The sequence below is a fragment of the Caretta caretta genome, chromosome 14 (assembly GCF_965140235.1).
Source record: "Caretta caretta isolate rCarCar2 chromosome 14, rCarCar1.hap1, whole genome shotgun sequence".
NCBI lineage: Eukaryota > Metazoa > Chordata > Testudines > Cheloniidae > Caretta > Caretta caretta.
Genome location: NC_134219.1, coordinates 45021333 through 45039147, shown reverse-complemented (window position 1 = coordinate 45039147; position 17815 = coordinate 45021333). Strand labels below are relative to the sequence as shown.

The following is a 17815-nucleotide window of genomic DNA, read 5'->3' as shown; positions in this document are numbered from 1 at the left end:
ATGATCTCTTGTCACCCTGTAGCAAATCAATGTAACTGATTGCCAGATTTGACATTGGAAGGGAATTTTTCTCTAGATTAAATTAGCTGTGACCTGGGGAAGAGGGGGAGGGGTTCATCTTCCTTTATACCATGAAGCATGAATTGCCTGCTGGGATCACCTGGACATATTGCACCAGTATCAGCTGCGATTTTTGAAGCAGTTTACATAGGCACGTCGATTTCAGTGCATTTTGAAAATTGAAAGCTGCTATTCTAGGGAGAACTGTGTCTCTGGAACCCCTTCATCAAGTGACTCCCTGTTTGCACCCCTCACTCACTAAACCTGGGCAACCCCACTGGGGTCGCTGGGCCATGATCTCTCGTCACCCTGTAGCAAATCAATGTAACTCCGTCGTAGTCACTTTGGCGGAATTGCCTCTCTTCCCTCATTTCAATCAGGAGTCGCTGGAATGGTCAGTCGCAGAGTGAAGCTACTGTGAATGGCGAATCGGGGAAAAAATCCCAGGGGGTCCTACAGCGTTGTCTATTGGAAAGGAAACAAGCGATATCAGAGATGGCGGGAAAATAGAAGACGGGAGGTGGGAGCGGGGGGTGGGGTGGTAATTCTAACCCTAACCCTAACCTCTATTACTGCCCCCAGAGACAAACCAGCAAGTCCCACCGAATTCCACCGCAATGGGGGAATCTCCCCAGCAGTGAAGTGCAGTGATCTTAATGTAATTAACACTGTGCTGGGCATCTTGATTCTGGCCCGGCCTACCTGGGTGTGCTCAAACGTGTCACTTTGCTAACTGTCTTCAAATTTTGGATTTTTGTGTGTACGATCAATATAAATCCCCTCTCATCTTCCTTCACTTGTATCTTCTAGGTAATTATCTAGTAGACAGATATGTAATATAATTATAAAATAATATAATGAATTAATTAGCAGATAGAATAGAAATGCCTTTGATATGGCCTGTTTTCTTTCCAATAGTCAGGTATTGCTGTAGGACCCCTCAGGTTTTCCCTCCTTTTCTCACTGAATTTAAAAACAAAATTCCCATCTGGTTTTGATTTATTGCCATCGATTTATGGATTATTTGCATGAATATTATTTCCCCCCTTTAATATCTACTATTTACTATTGAAAGTTTATTGAAGCACAGAAAACCGAGGAATTAAATCAAGCATTTATATCAAAACTCTGGTTGACTGATCATGCGAAACAAACTTAATTAGACTTTATGAAAGGTTGGGTTTTTTTTAGTTAACTATGAGGGTTTTTAATAATTTTTCATTAATACCCTTTCTTTGCTAGAAAGGAAAGGGTTCATTTTACTTTTTGTTTTGATGGGTGAAGGGCCTTTACTTGCTCTGTTTTTAACAAAAATACAGGCACAAGGCGGAGGAGAGACAGGGTAGAAATGACCAATGAAACAGGGTTTGTGTGGATGTTTTCAGAACACTGGACCGCTGGTTAGTTACCAGCGAATATTTCAGCTGGCAAATTGGGCAGAACACCGGCTGCTTGGACTCTGGTTTATGCTGTGATCAGAGACATTGTTTGATTGGAATTTTTTTTTTTTTTTTAGTCAAAGCAGGTTTGGATGAATGCAGGAGAGCTGAGAGTGAGAGACAGGGTAGGAGGGAAGGGTGTGTGGGTCAGTGTGTGAAATCTTCCTTCTCCCCCTCTCCCCTCCTCCTTTCCAGGCTTCATGGACGTGGAGGCTTCTGTGCCTGAATCCTCCTTAATGCGAGGAGAGGCTGCTCCCCCAAGCAACAGCACAATGGGTGTATAGCTATCACGGGGCGGGGGGACTGGAACAATATGTACAGTGGGGGGGCTGAGAGCCATGGAACCAAGCTGTAAACCTTGGATATGACAGGTTTCAGAGTAGCAGCTGTGTTAATCTGTATTCGCAAAAAGAAAAGGAGGACTTGTGGCACCTTAGAGACTAACCAATTTACTTGAGCATAAGCTTTCGTGAGCTACAGCTCGCTTCATCGGATGCTGAAGTGAGCTGTAGCTCACGAAAGCTTATGCTCAAATAAATTGGTTAGTCTCTAAGGTGCCACAAGTCCTCCTTTTGTTCTTGGACATGATGGAAACCACTTCAAGCCGGGGGTGCGGCAGCCCCCCTACTTCCAGCGCCTATGATCGCTAGGACCCAGGAGGAGCTGGGGATGGAGTCATGCTGTCCCAGCAGCAGGAAGTGAATTGCACTGGCTACAGTAAGGCTTTGTAGCTGGGTGAATTCCAGTTTCCATTGTCCCTTTGCAAGATCCCCGAGCCCCGAATCTCCAGCCGGGCCCTTCCTGCTGCTCCCCAGGAGCCTCTCCCAGGGCAGAGCCCCCAGCTTGGCCAGGGCCCCCCTTCTTGGTCCAGCCCCTGCTTCCAGGGAGGGCCCCGCTTGGAGGGAAGGTAAGAGAGACCTTCCCATTGCACCGTAACAGGGAACAATGCCTCCCTTCAGCCCTGTCTGCAGGGGGAGGGTCAGGAGGATCTTGCTGGCTGGCTGCTCTCAGGCCTGTGTGCAGTGTGCTGGGCATTTGAGTTGAATTGGGTGGGATGCTCAGCCCCACCTGGTTTATTCATCTCCGCTCCTTTGGAGTGCGCTGCCGGTGGCATCCTTTGGCCCCCTGGGATTTTCCCATGATTTTAAAGCCAGTCGCCCGATTTTTCGGGAGCCTGACTCATGATTTTTGAACATTTGGGATTGGCAAGCCTGGAGTGTGTTGCACAATCCCCGCAGGTGAGATCCCCAAGGCAATCAGATGCTACAGCGGAGTCACACCAGCGAGGGATCTGGCTTGAAAAGTCTGTATTAACACGCCCATTTGAGTGCTGGCTTTGGGGTTCTTCAGAGTCTGTCCATCACTCGCAGGTAGGCAGTGCCAGAGCCAAGGGAGGACTCACGACGACGTTAATTCTACTCACGTATGCGTGGGCAGAACGGCCAGTCCAAAACTGTGGGCCAGGACACAGTCCGGGGTGGGCCACCGGTTTGTCCCGCTCTTAGAAAGTCAAGCGCTTCGTAAATCTTCAGCTCCACCTGACTCCTGTCACCTTGTTCAGTTTGACTAGATGATCATAATGGTCCCTTCTGACCTTCATATCTCTGAATCTGTGAAAACAGTGTGTTGGCCCTATTTGAACCCCACATTTGACTCTCCACTTTGTTTGTTTGTAAGTGTAGTTTTACTAAAACCGTTCGGGTTCAAAGATCTTGCAGCATTTCTCGGCGTGCAGACGGCTCGGGATTTCTCTCATTCCAGTTGCTGGCATTAAAAGGAAAAGGAAACGTGGACATGGTGTATTTACAGCATCTATAGTTTATATCGGCGGTCCCCAAACTTTTGAGTGTCATGGCCCCCCTTACCCCTGTCCGTGCCCCACACCTCCGCCTCCCTCCGGGGCTAGGGCCAGGAGCAGGGCTGTGGCTCTGTGGAGGTGGGGGGGACACAGACAGAGGTAAGGGAGCCAAGGCTGGGGGGGGGGTGTCTGGAGCCAGGAGCAGGTCCGCAGCTAGGCGCCAAGGCTGGGGGTGGGGGCGGGAGCAGACCTGCAGCCGGGCTATGGTGGGGGCCAGCAGCCGGGCCCATGGCCAGGTGCAGTTCCACGCCCGGCCTCGCACCCAGCCTCGAACTTGGCCCGGGAACGGAGCCGTGGCCATCGGCCGAGGCTGGGGGCTGGCACGGGACTGGGAGCGGAGCCGCACTGAGGCTGGGGACGGGGCCAGGTGAGGAGCCAGGAGCTGGGGACGTGGCTGGAGGCAGGACTGGAGCAGAGCTGGGGGTGGGGAGGAGCTGGGTGGCGCTCCCTCCCTGTCCTTGTGGGGGCTGGCCCGGGCCCCACCACGCCTCCTTGACATTCCTCCACTTCCCCCTGGGGGGGCATGCCCCACACTTTGGGGACCTCTCGTTTATATGGATGTAATCATTAAAATTAATACTTTTCCTCCAGAAGTGTTAATAGCAGCCGCAGCAGCTATTGCAACGATTGCACAGGTAGGCCCCAGGGGGGAAAGGTTTGGGAACCCCTGCACTGTTCATTAACACTGGCCCCCTGTCATTCAGTGCTTATAGACCTCTCGTCTATGCTGGGTTAAACACTTCCCTGTCAGCGCTTTGTATTGGGGAGCTCTACCCGGCTGTCAGACACTGGGACAGAGGTGGTCAGGCCTAATGGTCTGAGCTGGGGCAGTCATGCCCAGTGGTCGGAGCTGAAATCAGGAGTCGGGGCAGGGGTGGAGCGAGGCTGGAGCAAGGCTAAGGCTTGGGAAGTCTGTTGCCCCCCATCAGGCAGGAGACCATTCCAAGCCCTGGAGTGACAATGAGCTGTGCTGTTCCTCCTATGGGGTTATATAGCCTGTCTGCGAGTCACATGACCAGTTTCTGGCTTGGGGATTGGCTGGAGCCTGGCATAGAAGGGACTCGTCACCTCGTAAAATCTCTGTGGAATTCCAGGTTGTCTCAGGGACCCTAATGGGTTTAGATTATTTTCTTAACCATTCCCCACCAAATATCGTCCTTCTTTTTCCCTCCAAATATCTGTGTCACAAGGCAGGGCTTCTCTGCCTTTCCCAAACATGCTCTTCCACAGCCAATCTCCTCTATTAAAACAGGGAAGTAAACAAACTCACTCCTGTGTCTCCGGTTCAGGGCCACCCCTCCCAGGGGTCTCTGGTGCCCCTGCTCTGGGCATCTTCCCACTTTTAGTTGGCTCCACTCCGTTCCTGGAACGATGGTCCTAGATCTGCTTCTCTGAGTGCCTAGCTCTTTGCTTTTCAGAGACCCATCACTGGAGTTGGCTCCTCTCCACTGTGGGGTCCTTTCCCCCAGACGCAGCCTGTCTCAATAAAACCACCTCCGATTTAGCCTTTTCCTGTCTAACTGGCCAGGTTACATAGTTGCTTCAGCATTTCCTCATTTCCAGTCTCATTTATTGAATCCTCCTGATATAAAAATCTCTGCAAAAGTCATCAATTTTTCTTCTCTAGCAATTGGATAAGAACATAAGAGCGGCCAAACTGGGGCGGACCAATCGTCCATCTAGCCCTGTATCCTGTCTGTGAGAGTTGCCAGTACTAGAGCTTTAAGGGGAGTACAGAAAAGGGCAGAACAAATCCACTCTTGTCTTCTCCTCCCAGCTTCTAGCAGTCAGAGATTTAGGGTCACCCAGAGCACAGGGTTGCATCCCTGACCATCTTGGCTAACAGCCACTGGTGGACATATCTTCCATGAACTTATCCAGTTCTTTTTTTGAACCCAGTTATACTTCGGGCCTTCACAACATCCCCTGGCGAGGAGTTCCACAGGTTAGTTGCTCATCGTGCGACAAAGAACTTCCTCCTGTTTGTATTAAACCAGAGCTGCTGTGCCACTGATACCCAGAGGCACTCCTTCCCATTAGTGCTCGCAGGAGCCGATCTAGCTACTGGGAAAGCCAGTGCCCCTGCGAATGGACAGTAACCAAGTCTCCCCACCAGAGGGAGAGGGGACATGAAATGGAAAGGGGGAGAATGATTTAAAAGGGGCAGCAGGAGCAATAAGTGGAGAGAGAGGTTCCCAACTCCCAGACCTGCCCTGCTCCATTGACTGCATCTGTCCCTGGGCAGAATTTCCTGGGAACAAGGTGTGTGAGACCCTGTGCCGATGCCAGAAAGCAAGAAGTCTCTGATACCTAGCTGTGCATTTCAGCTGGCTGACCAGTTCAGCGCACCTAAAAGATGCCTTGTAATATGTCACTGGGAAGCCAATAACTCACTGATCATTAATCTTGCAAGATGCATGTACAATCCACCCACAATGGATTATATAGATCTGCTGAAATTAGGATGGGTAATGTGTTTAAAAGGCATGCCAGGGGGAGATGATAAACTGTTTTTTTCCAGAGACGAGGAATGAGGATCTGGCTGCTTAAATGTGGCTCCCATGTAAATGAAGCAAGGTGTGTCCGGAGACAAAGAAAAGCACATTTGCATGCCAGGCTGACAAAGACATCAGGAGAGCAAAGGGGGCTTCGGGGTGTGTGTGCTCACTTAATACAGAGGCTCTCAACCTTTGCAGGTTACTGGCCTCCTTTCAGGAGGCTGATTTGTCTTGCCTACCCCCAAGCTTCACCTCACTTAAAAATGACTTGCTTACAAAATTAGACCTAAAACTACAAAAGCTACTAGTACTGAAAAATTGCTTCCTTTCTCATTTTTACCATGTAATTATAAAATAAATCAACTGGATTATAAACAGTGTCCTTACATTTCAGTGTGTCGTCTATGGAGCAGTATAAACACGTCAGTGTCTGTCTGAAATTTTAGTTCGTGCTGAGTTCACGAGTGCTTTTTACGGAGCTTGTTGTAAAACTAGGCAAGTATCTAGATGAGTTGATGTAACCCCTGGAATGCGTACACCTGGTTGAGAACTACTCTTCATCGCAACGGGAGATGAAGGCTGTACCTTCCCACCTCCTGAAGTGGGTTGGGACGCTGCATGGGACACAGTGTTGGGGAAATTTGAGAGTGGCGGGGATTTTGGAGGTCATTCTGCCAACAGAACGGGCTCTGGCCTCTGTAGGTTTAGAAATAATCAGGGGTTTAACTGGGTGATGAAAGCAGAATGGCCAACCCCAACTGTTCAAAAACCATGAGTCAGGCTCACCCAGAATCATGCGATTGGCTTTGAAACCATGAGATCATGTAAAAATAAGAGATTTTTATTTGCTTTCTGCTTTTTGGGTGCACTGGGGTCACATGCTGAAGCTTTCTCTACAGCCACGAGGACTAGAAACTTGCTTTTTTCTTTAAGAATGACGGCTGAAATGATCATCTATTCACTTGACTCCAGAAGCTGGGGCTTTAAGGAAAACAATAATGATCATGAGACTCAGGACAAAATCCTGAGAGTTGGCAACGCTGTGAAAGTCAGGATGTGACCGCAAGGCTTGTTTGCTGGCTGTTGGTGTCCGAGCTGCGAGCCACAGCAGTGTAACATTTAAGGCATCCAGAGATGCAGAGCAGGTGGTGACAAAACTCCTTAATGGTCTGGGCTGAATCCCCAAATTGTGACAGTGAGGAGCAGAGAGAGGACAAGTCAGTTCCTGCCTCTTCCAAGTCCCCGTGCTGCTGGGGGGACGCTCTGCTCTTGTGGAGGGGAATCCCCCAAAGTGGGTCTGTTGATTCTGCTCTTTTCTAGCGTTTGTTACAGAGACTCTGTAACCGGGAGGGTTTAAAACTATCTGGATGGGTTTAGTCCTGGTAGGAGGGGCCGGGTCTGCACTGGGATAAAGTGACCCAGCGTTTTCCCAGAATGGCAGGCTCCACAATGTAGGGAAAGAGCCTTGGGTGGGGGCGGGGGTGGGGGGCAGGAAATGGACGAAAGCCCCCTCTGAAAGCTTCCCAGTCGCTCCTCTCACCCCGACAGGCTGCAGAATAACAACCAGGTCGTCCCATTGGACCATGAAACAGGGCTGGGAAACGGCGGGAGCGGAACCTGCTCGGGTAAGGGATTTGAAGAGAGGTCGCTGCTCAAGGAGGAGGACAGAAAATAGCACATGTCGAGGGAGGATGGGGACAGTATGTCATTGACATACTGGGACTGCTCAACCTGGGGCTGGAGTTTTAGATCAGGGCCATTGGAAGAGGGTAGAAATTCCCCCGTTTCTACAACAGGGAACAACCCCCCCCCCCCCCCCAAACAAGGCTGGAGAAATTTACCAGACTCCCAGTGCTGGAGCCTGAAACTTCTAGCCAGAAGCAGCCAACAGGGCGAGATGTCCCATCCTAGAGACCCAGCTCCTAGGAAGGTGAGGGGTTGGGATTTCTCTCCCTGGACCCGTTTTGGGGTTGCCATTTCCTGTATCACCTCTGGCTGGTAGGAATGTGACAAACATGAAGGCCCCTGCTCTCCTCCATCTGCTGGGATGGGAGGGACAAGAAGCTCTCTCTTTCTCCCCACCCTGAAGCCTCCTGGGTGCTGCGAGCAGGGTGGGGGTGGGATTCTGCTACTCTGTCCCCCCCCAGACCTTCCATTTTATTGGCCCCTCTCCCCTGTGACTAGCGGGATTGTGGCTGGGGCAGCAGGTGTTGAGTGGGGGTCTCTTGTTGTTTCAGGGGCCGGTGACCTTCGAGGAGGTGGCTGTGTATTTCACCCAGGGGCAGGGGGCTCTGCTGGACCCCGCTCAGAGAGCCCTCTACAGGGACGTCATGCAGGAGAACTATGAGACGGTGACCTCGCTGGGTAAGGGAGTCCCGTCCCCTCGGTTATTAAAGCCACGAGGTCCGTGAGGTGCCCAGTTCAGCTTCTGCTCAGGTTCTTTCCAGGTGGCTTAGATTTTAGGAGAATGGGCTGCACAAGTCCCCAGATCCAGTGAGACAGAGACTTTCTGCTCCACCCTCCTCCCACGTGATGGGGGAGGCAGAAATACAATGGAGCTGCTAAGTCAGTCCCTATCCCCACAGCTTTCAAGGGGGCGGAAGCTTGTATTTGCCTGCCTGTGTTATTTCTCCCTGTCCCCATAGGTGCTGGAACTAGGGGTCCTGTCGCACTCCCTGGCTTGAAGTGGTTTCCCTTATATCCAGGGTTTATAGTTTGGTTCAAAGGCTCTCAGCACCCACCACTATAAAAATTGTTCCAGCACCCCTGCCTGTCCCCCTCCCTTCCAGGGACTAGCTCCAGCCCTGGGCAGGGTTCTGGCCTCTGTAGGATTAGATATAGGCAGAGGCTTGACACCAGAGCTATGTCTGCATCACGAAGTCCCCCAGAGTGCACAGATCCTGGAAACTCCCACAGAACAGGCCGTCCCCCAAACAGACGCCTGCCTCTCCCATCAGGCCTCAGTGACTGCGTTCCCAGTTGTTCAGATTCAAGCCCAGCGTGGGGCCAGGTTAAAATCAGGGATTGTTCTTTGTGACAAATCCTTTCCCAATGCCTGACATGCCCTGATCTTGCCTGATTTCCCCTCCCCCCGTCCCCTAGCAGGATTCCCCCTTCCCAAACCTGAGCTGATCGCCCAGCTGGAGCGAGGGGAAGAGCCGTGGGTCCCGGATCTCCAGGCCTGCGAGGAAAGGGAGAGCCCGAGAGGCGCCCGCACAGGTGAGGAATCGATGAAACGAGCACAAACCACCCGGGGAGTGAAGGAAAAAGCTGGGACTCCCACAAATGTGCTGTGAGCAAGAGCCCTCAGTTCTGCCTCCTCTCACCCAGGTCAGGGCTGTAGCCAGCAGGGGTCACGTCCTCCTGGCAGGTGTCACTCACAGCTTCACGCTCACCCTGGCTTCCAGCTGGCAGGAGTTCCCTCCCTGACTTTACTTCCCCCTTGCTGTTTGGCTGGGATGTGGAGGCAGCGTCAAATATCTCCGTCTTTCCTCTAGTTATTGTGTTGCTAACCCTCTTCGCTGTTCTCCTGTTGTTTCTCTCTGGCACTGGGAGTGACTCCTGTCTGGATCCTCTCTCTCTCTGTCCCAGCAGGTGATGGGAGGGTGAGTGAAAACACAGAGGAGAATCTGCAGCAGGAAGGTCCTGAGCAAGTGGAATCACATGGGATGTTATTGGAAAGATCTGAAGGGAATTTTACCCAGGAGCGGCGAAAAGCCTGGGGAAATGGGCACAGGCCAGAGACGCAGCTGGGAACCCATCCAGGGCAGAAAGTGGGTAAATCCACTGATCATGGGGGAGTTTGCAAAGACCCCAAGGAAACCACAGCCCAGCAGAGAATCCCATCAGGAGTGAGAGACAACACATGCTCCGAGTGCGGGAAAAGCTTCAATCGGAGCTCAAACCTTATTTCACATCAGAGACTCCACACTGGAGACAGGCCTTTTAAATGCCTTGAGTGTGGGAGAAGTTTTAATCAGCGAGGGCACCTTGTTAGGCATCAGAGGCTCCACACTGGAGAAAAGCCCTATAAATGCCTGGAGTGCGGGAAAAGCTTCATTCAGAGCTCACATCTGATTAGACACCAAAGAGTCCACACGGGAGAGAGACCCTATATGTGCCTGAAGTGTGGGAAAATGTTTCGTGACGGCTCAGCCTTTATTAAGCATCAGCGAATCCACACGGGAGTTAAACCCCATAAATGCCTTGACTGTGGGAAAAGCTTCATTCAGAGCTCACATCTGATTAGACACCAAAGAGTCCACACCGGCGAGCAACCCTACAAGTGCCCGGAGTGTGGGAAAATGTTTGGTAACGGCTCAGTCCTTATTAACCATCGGAGAATCCACATGGGAGTTAAACCCCATAAATGCCTCGACTGTGGGAAAAGCTTCAATCGGAGCTCAACCCTGGTTAGACATCAGAGAACCCACACGGGAGAGAAACCCTTTATATGCCTGGAGTGCGGGAAAAAGTTTAGTGGAAGTTCAGCCCTTATTGTCCATCAGAGACTCCACACTGGGGATAAACCCTTTAAATGCTCTGACTGTGGGAAAAGTTTCATTCTGATCTCACGGCTCCTTGCCCATCAGAGAATCCACACGGGCGAGAAGCCCTATAAATGCCTCGAGTGTGGGAAAAGGTTTCGTGACAACTCAAGCCTTATCATGCATCAGATTAGACCCTACAAATGCCTGGACTGTGGGAAAAGCTTCAGTTACAACTCAGATCTTATTAGACATCACAGAACCCACACTGGCGAGAGACCGTATAAATGCCTGGACTGTGGGAAAGGCTTCAGTCAGAACTCAAATCTTATTATGCATCAAAGGCTGCACAAAGGGAAAAAACCTTGACTGGTGGAACTTTCATTTGGGGCTTTGAGCATACCATGTATCAGCAAATCCACACAGGGAAGAAACCTCTTCAATTCTCAGTGTGGAAATGATTCCAGTGAAGCGAACAGCATATTGGATCTCAGAGATTCCACAAAGGAGAGAAATTCTCCCTGTGACCTTTTTTTTTTTTTTTTTAAAGTATCCATTTCCTCGTTCCTGCACACACTAGTGGCCTTTGCCTCTTAGGGATATCTGCCTGGACGCATGAACATCTTTTCCTGTGAAAAATGTGTTTTTAGAAACATTTTTACGATCAATCAGGACAAAAGGCCAAAACACTCAAAATTTTTCACCAAAAGGGATCTTCAGAAGGAAAGAAAATTCACTTTCAGGAGGACTAAAATGGAATTACTCAGCTTCTTGACTGTCCACCTGCAAGGCTCTTGTCAGTTTCACATTCTCCCTGCCCTGGGAAGGTGAAGTTGAATTGGTTACTCCTGTAGGCCATGCTCTGTGCGCTATCCAACTTTTTAAGAGCCAAATGGCTTTTCAGGTTTCCTGACCACCTGAGAACGTCTCCAGGGAGTAGAATCTCATTTTGGCCACCTTTTAGAAACTGAAAAGATAGGTGTGGAAACTGAGGCTGGAAGAGTTGGAACAGGGATTAATTCCCCATTAGAACAGAAGGGGTGAAGTTTGTCCTATTTGGAAACAACAGACACTCCTCAAGACCTGTTGAAAGCAGCGTCTCCCAGGGGACTGAAAGGAAAGCATGCAGGGAGAGCAAAGCTCACAGGAGATTTGGACGGCATATAGTTGATTTGGGTGGTGAGGTGCAGATGTCCTGGCTGTGTAAATAGTGACGCTTTTGTAATTTGTTATGTTATTTCTTTCCTTTCTCTCTGGGTGATAAAGTCAGTCCAGGTGGCAACCTTTTAAACTCAAAGATTTGGTTGGGAGTGTAACTGATAGGGGAAATATCCTGACAGGGGAAACAAAACACTATGTAAATTGTTCAGTGTGTATCATTTGTTATTTGTGAAAATGATTTCTTTCTAGATGGGAGATCAGTCATTCACTGTGTCAACATCTTAGGCCTGGTGTACCCTTAAAAGTTAGGTTGACGTAGCTACATCAGTCAGGGGAGTGAAAAATCCACACCCCCTGAGCAATATAGCTAGACCGAGCGAGCCCCCTGTGTAGATGCAAAACTTTCAGTGGAAGGACGCTTCTGTTGACCTAGCTACTAACCCCTTCCATCAGTGTAGGTTGCATCTACACAATGGGGTTATACTGGTGCCAGTATGGTCTCTGTAGTGTAGACGTACCCTCAAACTCCATCAGGACGACAGCTGTTTTGCGCGGCAAGCCTAGGAGGGAGAGGGGAGCAGGGGGAACGCGGCGTGCTTGGGGGAGGAGGCAGGGCCGGGGCGGGGATTTGGGGAGGGATCCAATAGGGGCAGGGTGGGGCGGGGGCGAGGGCGGGGTTCGAGCACCCACCAGCGCTGACAGAAGTTGGCATCTGTGCTAACTACCCCTCTTCCTGGCTAAATGGAAGGAAGAGTTAAGCCCCTCTTTGTAATAGGAGGCCGCCGCGCAAAGCACAAGGGCCCATGGCAACGCCTGAGCAGAGGTAAGCCGTGAGGACGAGGGGTTGTTTGGAGAGCTGTGTGTGCTAGAGAAGAAAAGCCAGCAGACAGCAGGAGAAGCAGTTATGAGAGTGGCTCGGAGAAGGAAAAGGGCCTGAGTTCCCCAAAGGAGTTAGGCTCCAAGGTCCCTGTTTAGGTGCCAAATCCCAGTTTCAGGACCACTACGATGCACAAAACTCGTGCTCTAGCCCAGTGGGTTCCTCGGGTCACTTGGCATCTAAGTTTTTGCAGTAGGGTTTCCCTCAGTGCCTATCTTTCCGCCTTGTAGCATCATCGAGCACTGCTGCCTAGAAGAGGTTAGATGGATCGGACCAATTACACAGCCCTGTTTAATACCATTAGTGATAGGAAACGGGGTCAGACAGAATACCTTCTATGCAGACTGGCCCAAGCATTCCATCATGAACTAGTCTCAGAATGGCGGTGAATTTTTCTGGACAACCAAACTTACAAACTAGTTGCCATAGTCCAGGTCTTCTGATTGTGTCAAGTGCTTTAGCCAGGTTGAGGAAGACAGCGTGAAGGTCCTGTTGCTATTCTCTGCATTTCTCTTGCATCTGATGAGCTACAAATACCATGTCTCTCATTGGCCTGAAATCACATGGTGACTCTGATAGCACGTGATTGACAATCAAAGAGTACTTTGGTCAGTGGTGGAGAGTAACGAGATAACGTGATAGTTGCCACAGTTTGACTTTTCACCTCGCCTCTTGTATATGGTGACAATGGTGGTGTCTTTAAAATCTTGTGGTATATCTTCAGTATTTCATATCTTGAGAGAGAGAGTCCAGGCAGTCGCCTTAGCAAGGTCTGGCCTCCGTATTTGAATGTTTCTGCAGGAATGCCATCAGAGGCGGTGGGGAGGGGTAGCTCAGTGGTTTGAGCATTGGCCTGCTAAACCCAGGGTTGTGAGTTCAATCCTTGAGGGGGCCATTTAGGGATCTGGGGCAAAAATTGGGGATTGTTGGACTAGATGACCTCCTGAGGTCCCTTCCAACCCTGATATTCTATGATTCTATGATCCCTGAAGTTCTTCATGGCACGGATTGCAGTGCTGACTTCGTCAAGGGACGGGGCTGCGTGCATGTTGTAATTACATGTCGGCTGACCCACTACTCTAATTAGTGCCTCACCTGGAGCGTTAGATGGTGGGTTCAGAAGATCACCAAAATGGTGTTGCCACCTCTGAAGGATTTCTCCTTTGTCAGTGATTGGTGTTAGGCCATCCATACTCTTCTAAGGCACTGTGGTCCTGTGTGTAGGACCACATACAGCTTTCAAAGCAGCATAAAAGTCTTTGGTCTTTTGACAGGTGGCATAGCCCTGGATTTCATCTGCCTTGGCAGTCCACCACTGATCCTGCACGTCTCTAAACTTAGACCAGGTTTCCTGTTGCAGACTCCTGTATATTGTTACTGTGCCTACAGGGACATGGGATGCAAGAATTCGACAGTGCATCTCATGTTGTTTAATGAGCAGCTGTTAGATGTCTGGGTCATTCTTGTTGACCTCATCTTGGTGACATCATTTTGGCAAGAGTGGCTTGATATACGGCATTGCAAAAAGTGGCCCATTCGCTATGTACCTTAGCACCAATAGTCAAACCAGTGGGGTCAGACAGAGATGCTGTGGAGTTGCAAAGCTGCACCTTGTCATCGCTTTACATTGAGCTGTCTGGTTTAGTTCAGTGTTCCTCAAATGCGGCCACCGTGGCCGCACATGGCCACCAGGGGCTTTTCTTGTGGCCACAGCATTCTGGGTGGTGATGGGAGGTGTGTGTAAAGCAGCAGCCCCTCCTCTTTATTTATTTAAAAATTGTCAGAGCGGCCACCAGCAAGAGTTGGTGGCCGCACGCTGAGGCCACCAAAACATTTGTTGTGAGAACCCCTGATTTAGTTGATGACTTGCAATACATGGGTCAAATTGCCAGTAACAGTTTGGAGCAGATCATGCCCTGGTCTGTCCTGTAGATCTTATTGTTGGATGATGCAGTAGTTGATAAGATGCCATTGTTTGGATCTTGGGTGAATCCATGATGTTATCTTTATATCTGGTAGGTGGAGAAAGGTATCTGTGACCGCTAGCTGCCGTTTGACGCACTCACTGATTAGCAGAGATCCATTGCTATTCTCTTTCCGAGTCCCATGCTGTCCAAGGGCGTGTTGCCAGGTTACCCATTACTTCCATCCCTTCCATTGAAGTCTCCCATCATAATTAATTTATCTGATGCTGATGTAGACACGATGAGTTTGTCTCGGTCACTGAAGAGCTTTTCTTTCTCATTGTGGCTGAGGTAAGATCTTTTATTGGACCAGCTTCTGTTGATGAGAGCAAATGGCTCTTCTTCAGAGCTCTGTGTAGTTCGAAAGCTTGTCTCTCTCGCCAACAAAATTTGGTCCGATAAAAGATATCACCTCCCCCACCTCGCCTTTCTAATATCCTGGGACCAACATGGCTACAAGTACACTGCATACTTCCTCATTGTTGACATTTGTCATGGTAGGAGCATAAGCACTGATGATGGTAGTGTACCATTTACGTTTCGATGGCAACCGCAGAAGCATAAGACAATCATTTATGCCTTTAAGTAGACCTAGGTCTATAAAATCATGACTTGTGGAGAAAGTAAATAAGGAAGTATTATTTACTCCTCATAACACAAGAACTGGGGGGGGGGGTCACCCAATGAAATGAATAGGCAGCAGGTTTAAAACAAACAAAAGCAAAGTGTGAAGCAATACGCACGGTCAACCCACGGAACTCCTTGCCAGAGGATGTTGTGAAGGCCAAGACTGTGACAGGGTTCAAAGAAGAACTAGATAAGTTCATGGAGGATAGGACCATCAATGGCTATTAGCCAGGATGGGCAGGTGTCCCTAGCCCCTGTTTGCCAGAAGCTGGGAATGGCGACGGGATGGATCACTGGATGTTTACTTGTTCTGTTCATTCCCTCTGGGGCACTTGGCACTGGCCACTGTCAGAGGACACGACACCGGGCTAGGTGGATCTTTGGTCTGACCCAGTATGGCCGTTCTTATGTTCGAGCTTGGCAGCAAGGGAGTTGCTAATGACAAAGCCAACACTGGCTCGTAACGGCTCAGAGGTTGGGGAGCCTTGTCAGAAGAACGCGTGCCCTGCACTGATCTCCATGAGTTGCCCTTCGTCAGCAAGTCTGGTTTCACGCAGTGCAGCAATGTTGACCCTATACCTGGCCAGTTCTCTTGCAACGTGTGCTGGTGGAAGGGGTTGTTGCACAGAGTACTAGCATTCCGCATAGCTATCATAACTGTGCGTTTGCTTGTTTTCTGACCTCACAGCGTGTGACCTTCCAGAGTCAGTAGTCTGGTCAGGTTCTGGGGAAGGAGCCTTTTCTAGCCTCTTCTCCACACGGGGTGAGCAGCGTCATCCTGCATAGGACCACTCAGATGACCACGATGTTGCTGGATGGTGCTGCTCCTGCCAGGTACATCACCACTCGACCAATGTCATCGGCCTCTAACTATAATTCTCTGATCACTAATATTCTTGAGTGATGAATGGATGGGGCGTGTACAAGAACTTGCTAGACATGTGCTGCCCAGGTGCTTTTAAAATGTGTTTGACAGGCAGGGCCTAAAACATGCCTGTTCCAGACCCAGGAATGTGGCTTCCCCCTGCTGGAACGTGTCTCCGATGTAAGTTAGGCCAGGTCTGACCAAAGACAAAGAAAAGCCCGTTTGCATGCAAGGTAAACAGAGCCATCAGGAGAGCAAGCAGGGGACGATGGGTACTGAAAAATCTTAATCGGGGATGCAGACTGGGCCCTGAGGAAGCCTTCCTGCCTCTTGAAGCCGGGGCAATGAACTTTGAGAGAAAACTTTTCAAAGGTTTACTGCACTATAAAGAGAGGGGCAGAGGACCCCGATGTTACCATTCACCCGAGGAAACAAGCCTTGGGCTTTGTGGGGATCCTGATGGAAAGCTAGTCAGCCATTGCTGGAACAGGAAGACTGGTGGGGAAACTACCTTGAACAAAGATGGTAACTTAAGTTACATCTTTGCTATTCGAAAGCATGTCTTTCACGTTTGGTCGTTTGTAACCCTTTCTAGCTTTATCCCTTATCCTTGGGTTCACTGAAAACCTCTCTCTTTAATTAGATAAACTTGTTTGACTTTTTTATCTAAACCAACCCAGTGTTGTGATTGCATTGAAGCGATTGTTAACTCTAGGCAAGATAACCAGCTGTTGCTGCTCTCTCTTTAAAGGAGCAGCGAAAGTCCTGTCTTTTCTGTGAACGTACAGTGATGGGGCAGAGGTGGATTAAAATTTATTGGGGCCCTGGGCACAAAGAACATCTGCCCTCCCCTCTGATCTCCTGCCACAGGAGCCCCCCCCCCCGATCTCCTGCCCCCTGCTTTTCCCCTTCCCCCCAAGGCCCCACATGCTGGCCTGGCTGGAAGCTGGGAAAGTCCGATGTTCCCAATCAGTTGTGATCTGGGATCCCAGACTGAGCAGCTGCTGCTTCCTCAGAGGGATCTATGGCGGGGAGAAACCTTTATCAAAGCCCCCTCTGTGCCTAGGCCAGATGGGGACTTTCCCTGGCAGCTGGAACCAAACCCTTGGGGAAGTCCCGGGCTCTGCCGGCACCAACTCCTAAGCCGGAGCCTGCAGATGCTGGAGAGACCTGGGCTGTGGCATGGCACTTGCTCAGGTCAGGTTTTTGATGGCGCTCCTGGTGAGTTTGTCTGAGAGGGAAAGGGGCAGGAAATACACAGGGGGAGGGAGGGGAACAGGATGTGTCAAACTTGCAGGGGACGTGTGCAGTTTGCGGTTTGTTTGTCAGAGCAGGCCCATTGAGTAGGGGTAGAAATTCCCCTATTTCTGGAACAGATAACAAGCCCCTTGGCCAGGGTTTACCAGACCAGACTCCTAGCACTGGAGCCTGAACCTACTACCTAGAGGCTGCTGTGGAATATGAAGGGGGCACCCAGTAGTGAGGCCCAGGGGAGAGACCCCGTCCCTCACCCCAAGCTGCTGGGAATGAGGAGGGGGTTGGGATTCGTGTCCCTCGACCCCGTGGAGTGGCTCCATCTCCTGTACCAGCCTCTGGCTAGCAGGTGTGTGATAAAGGGGAAGGCCCTTGCCCTCCTCCACCGGCTGGGAGGGACAAGGAGCTCTCTCTTTCTCCCCTCCCTCAAGCCTCCTGGCTGCTCTGAGCAAGGTGGGGGTGGGATTCTGCTCCTCTGTCTCCACTAGACCTTTCACTTTATCGGCCCTCCTCCCCTGGGACTAGTAGGATTGTGGCTGGGGCAGCAGGTGCTGAGGGGGGGGTCTCTTGTTGTTCCAGATGCCGGTGACCTTTGAGGAGGTGGCTGTGTATTTCACCCAGGGGCAGGGGGCTCTGCTGGAACCCGCTCAGAGAGCCCTCTACAGGGACGTCATGCAGGAGAACTATGAGACGGTGACCTTGCTGGATAAGGGATTTCTGTCCCC

General features: G+C 50.4%; 1 protein-coding gene across 1 annotated transcript in view; it reads left to right on the top strand.

The window, feature by feature from the left end:
• Positions 1-17815, top strand: part of LOC125621567 (uncharacterized) — a 46795-nt gene that overhangs the window by 9274 nt on the left and 19706 nt on the right. Inside the window, 1 exon segment of the mRNA XM_048818536.2 lies at positions 9717-10709. Coding sequence (XP_048674493.2) covers positions 9717-10709 — 993 coding nt within the window.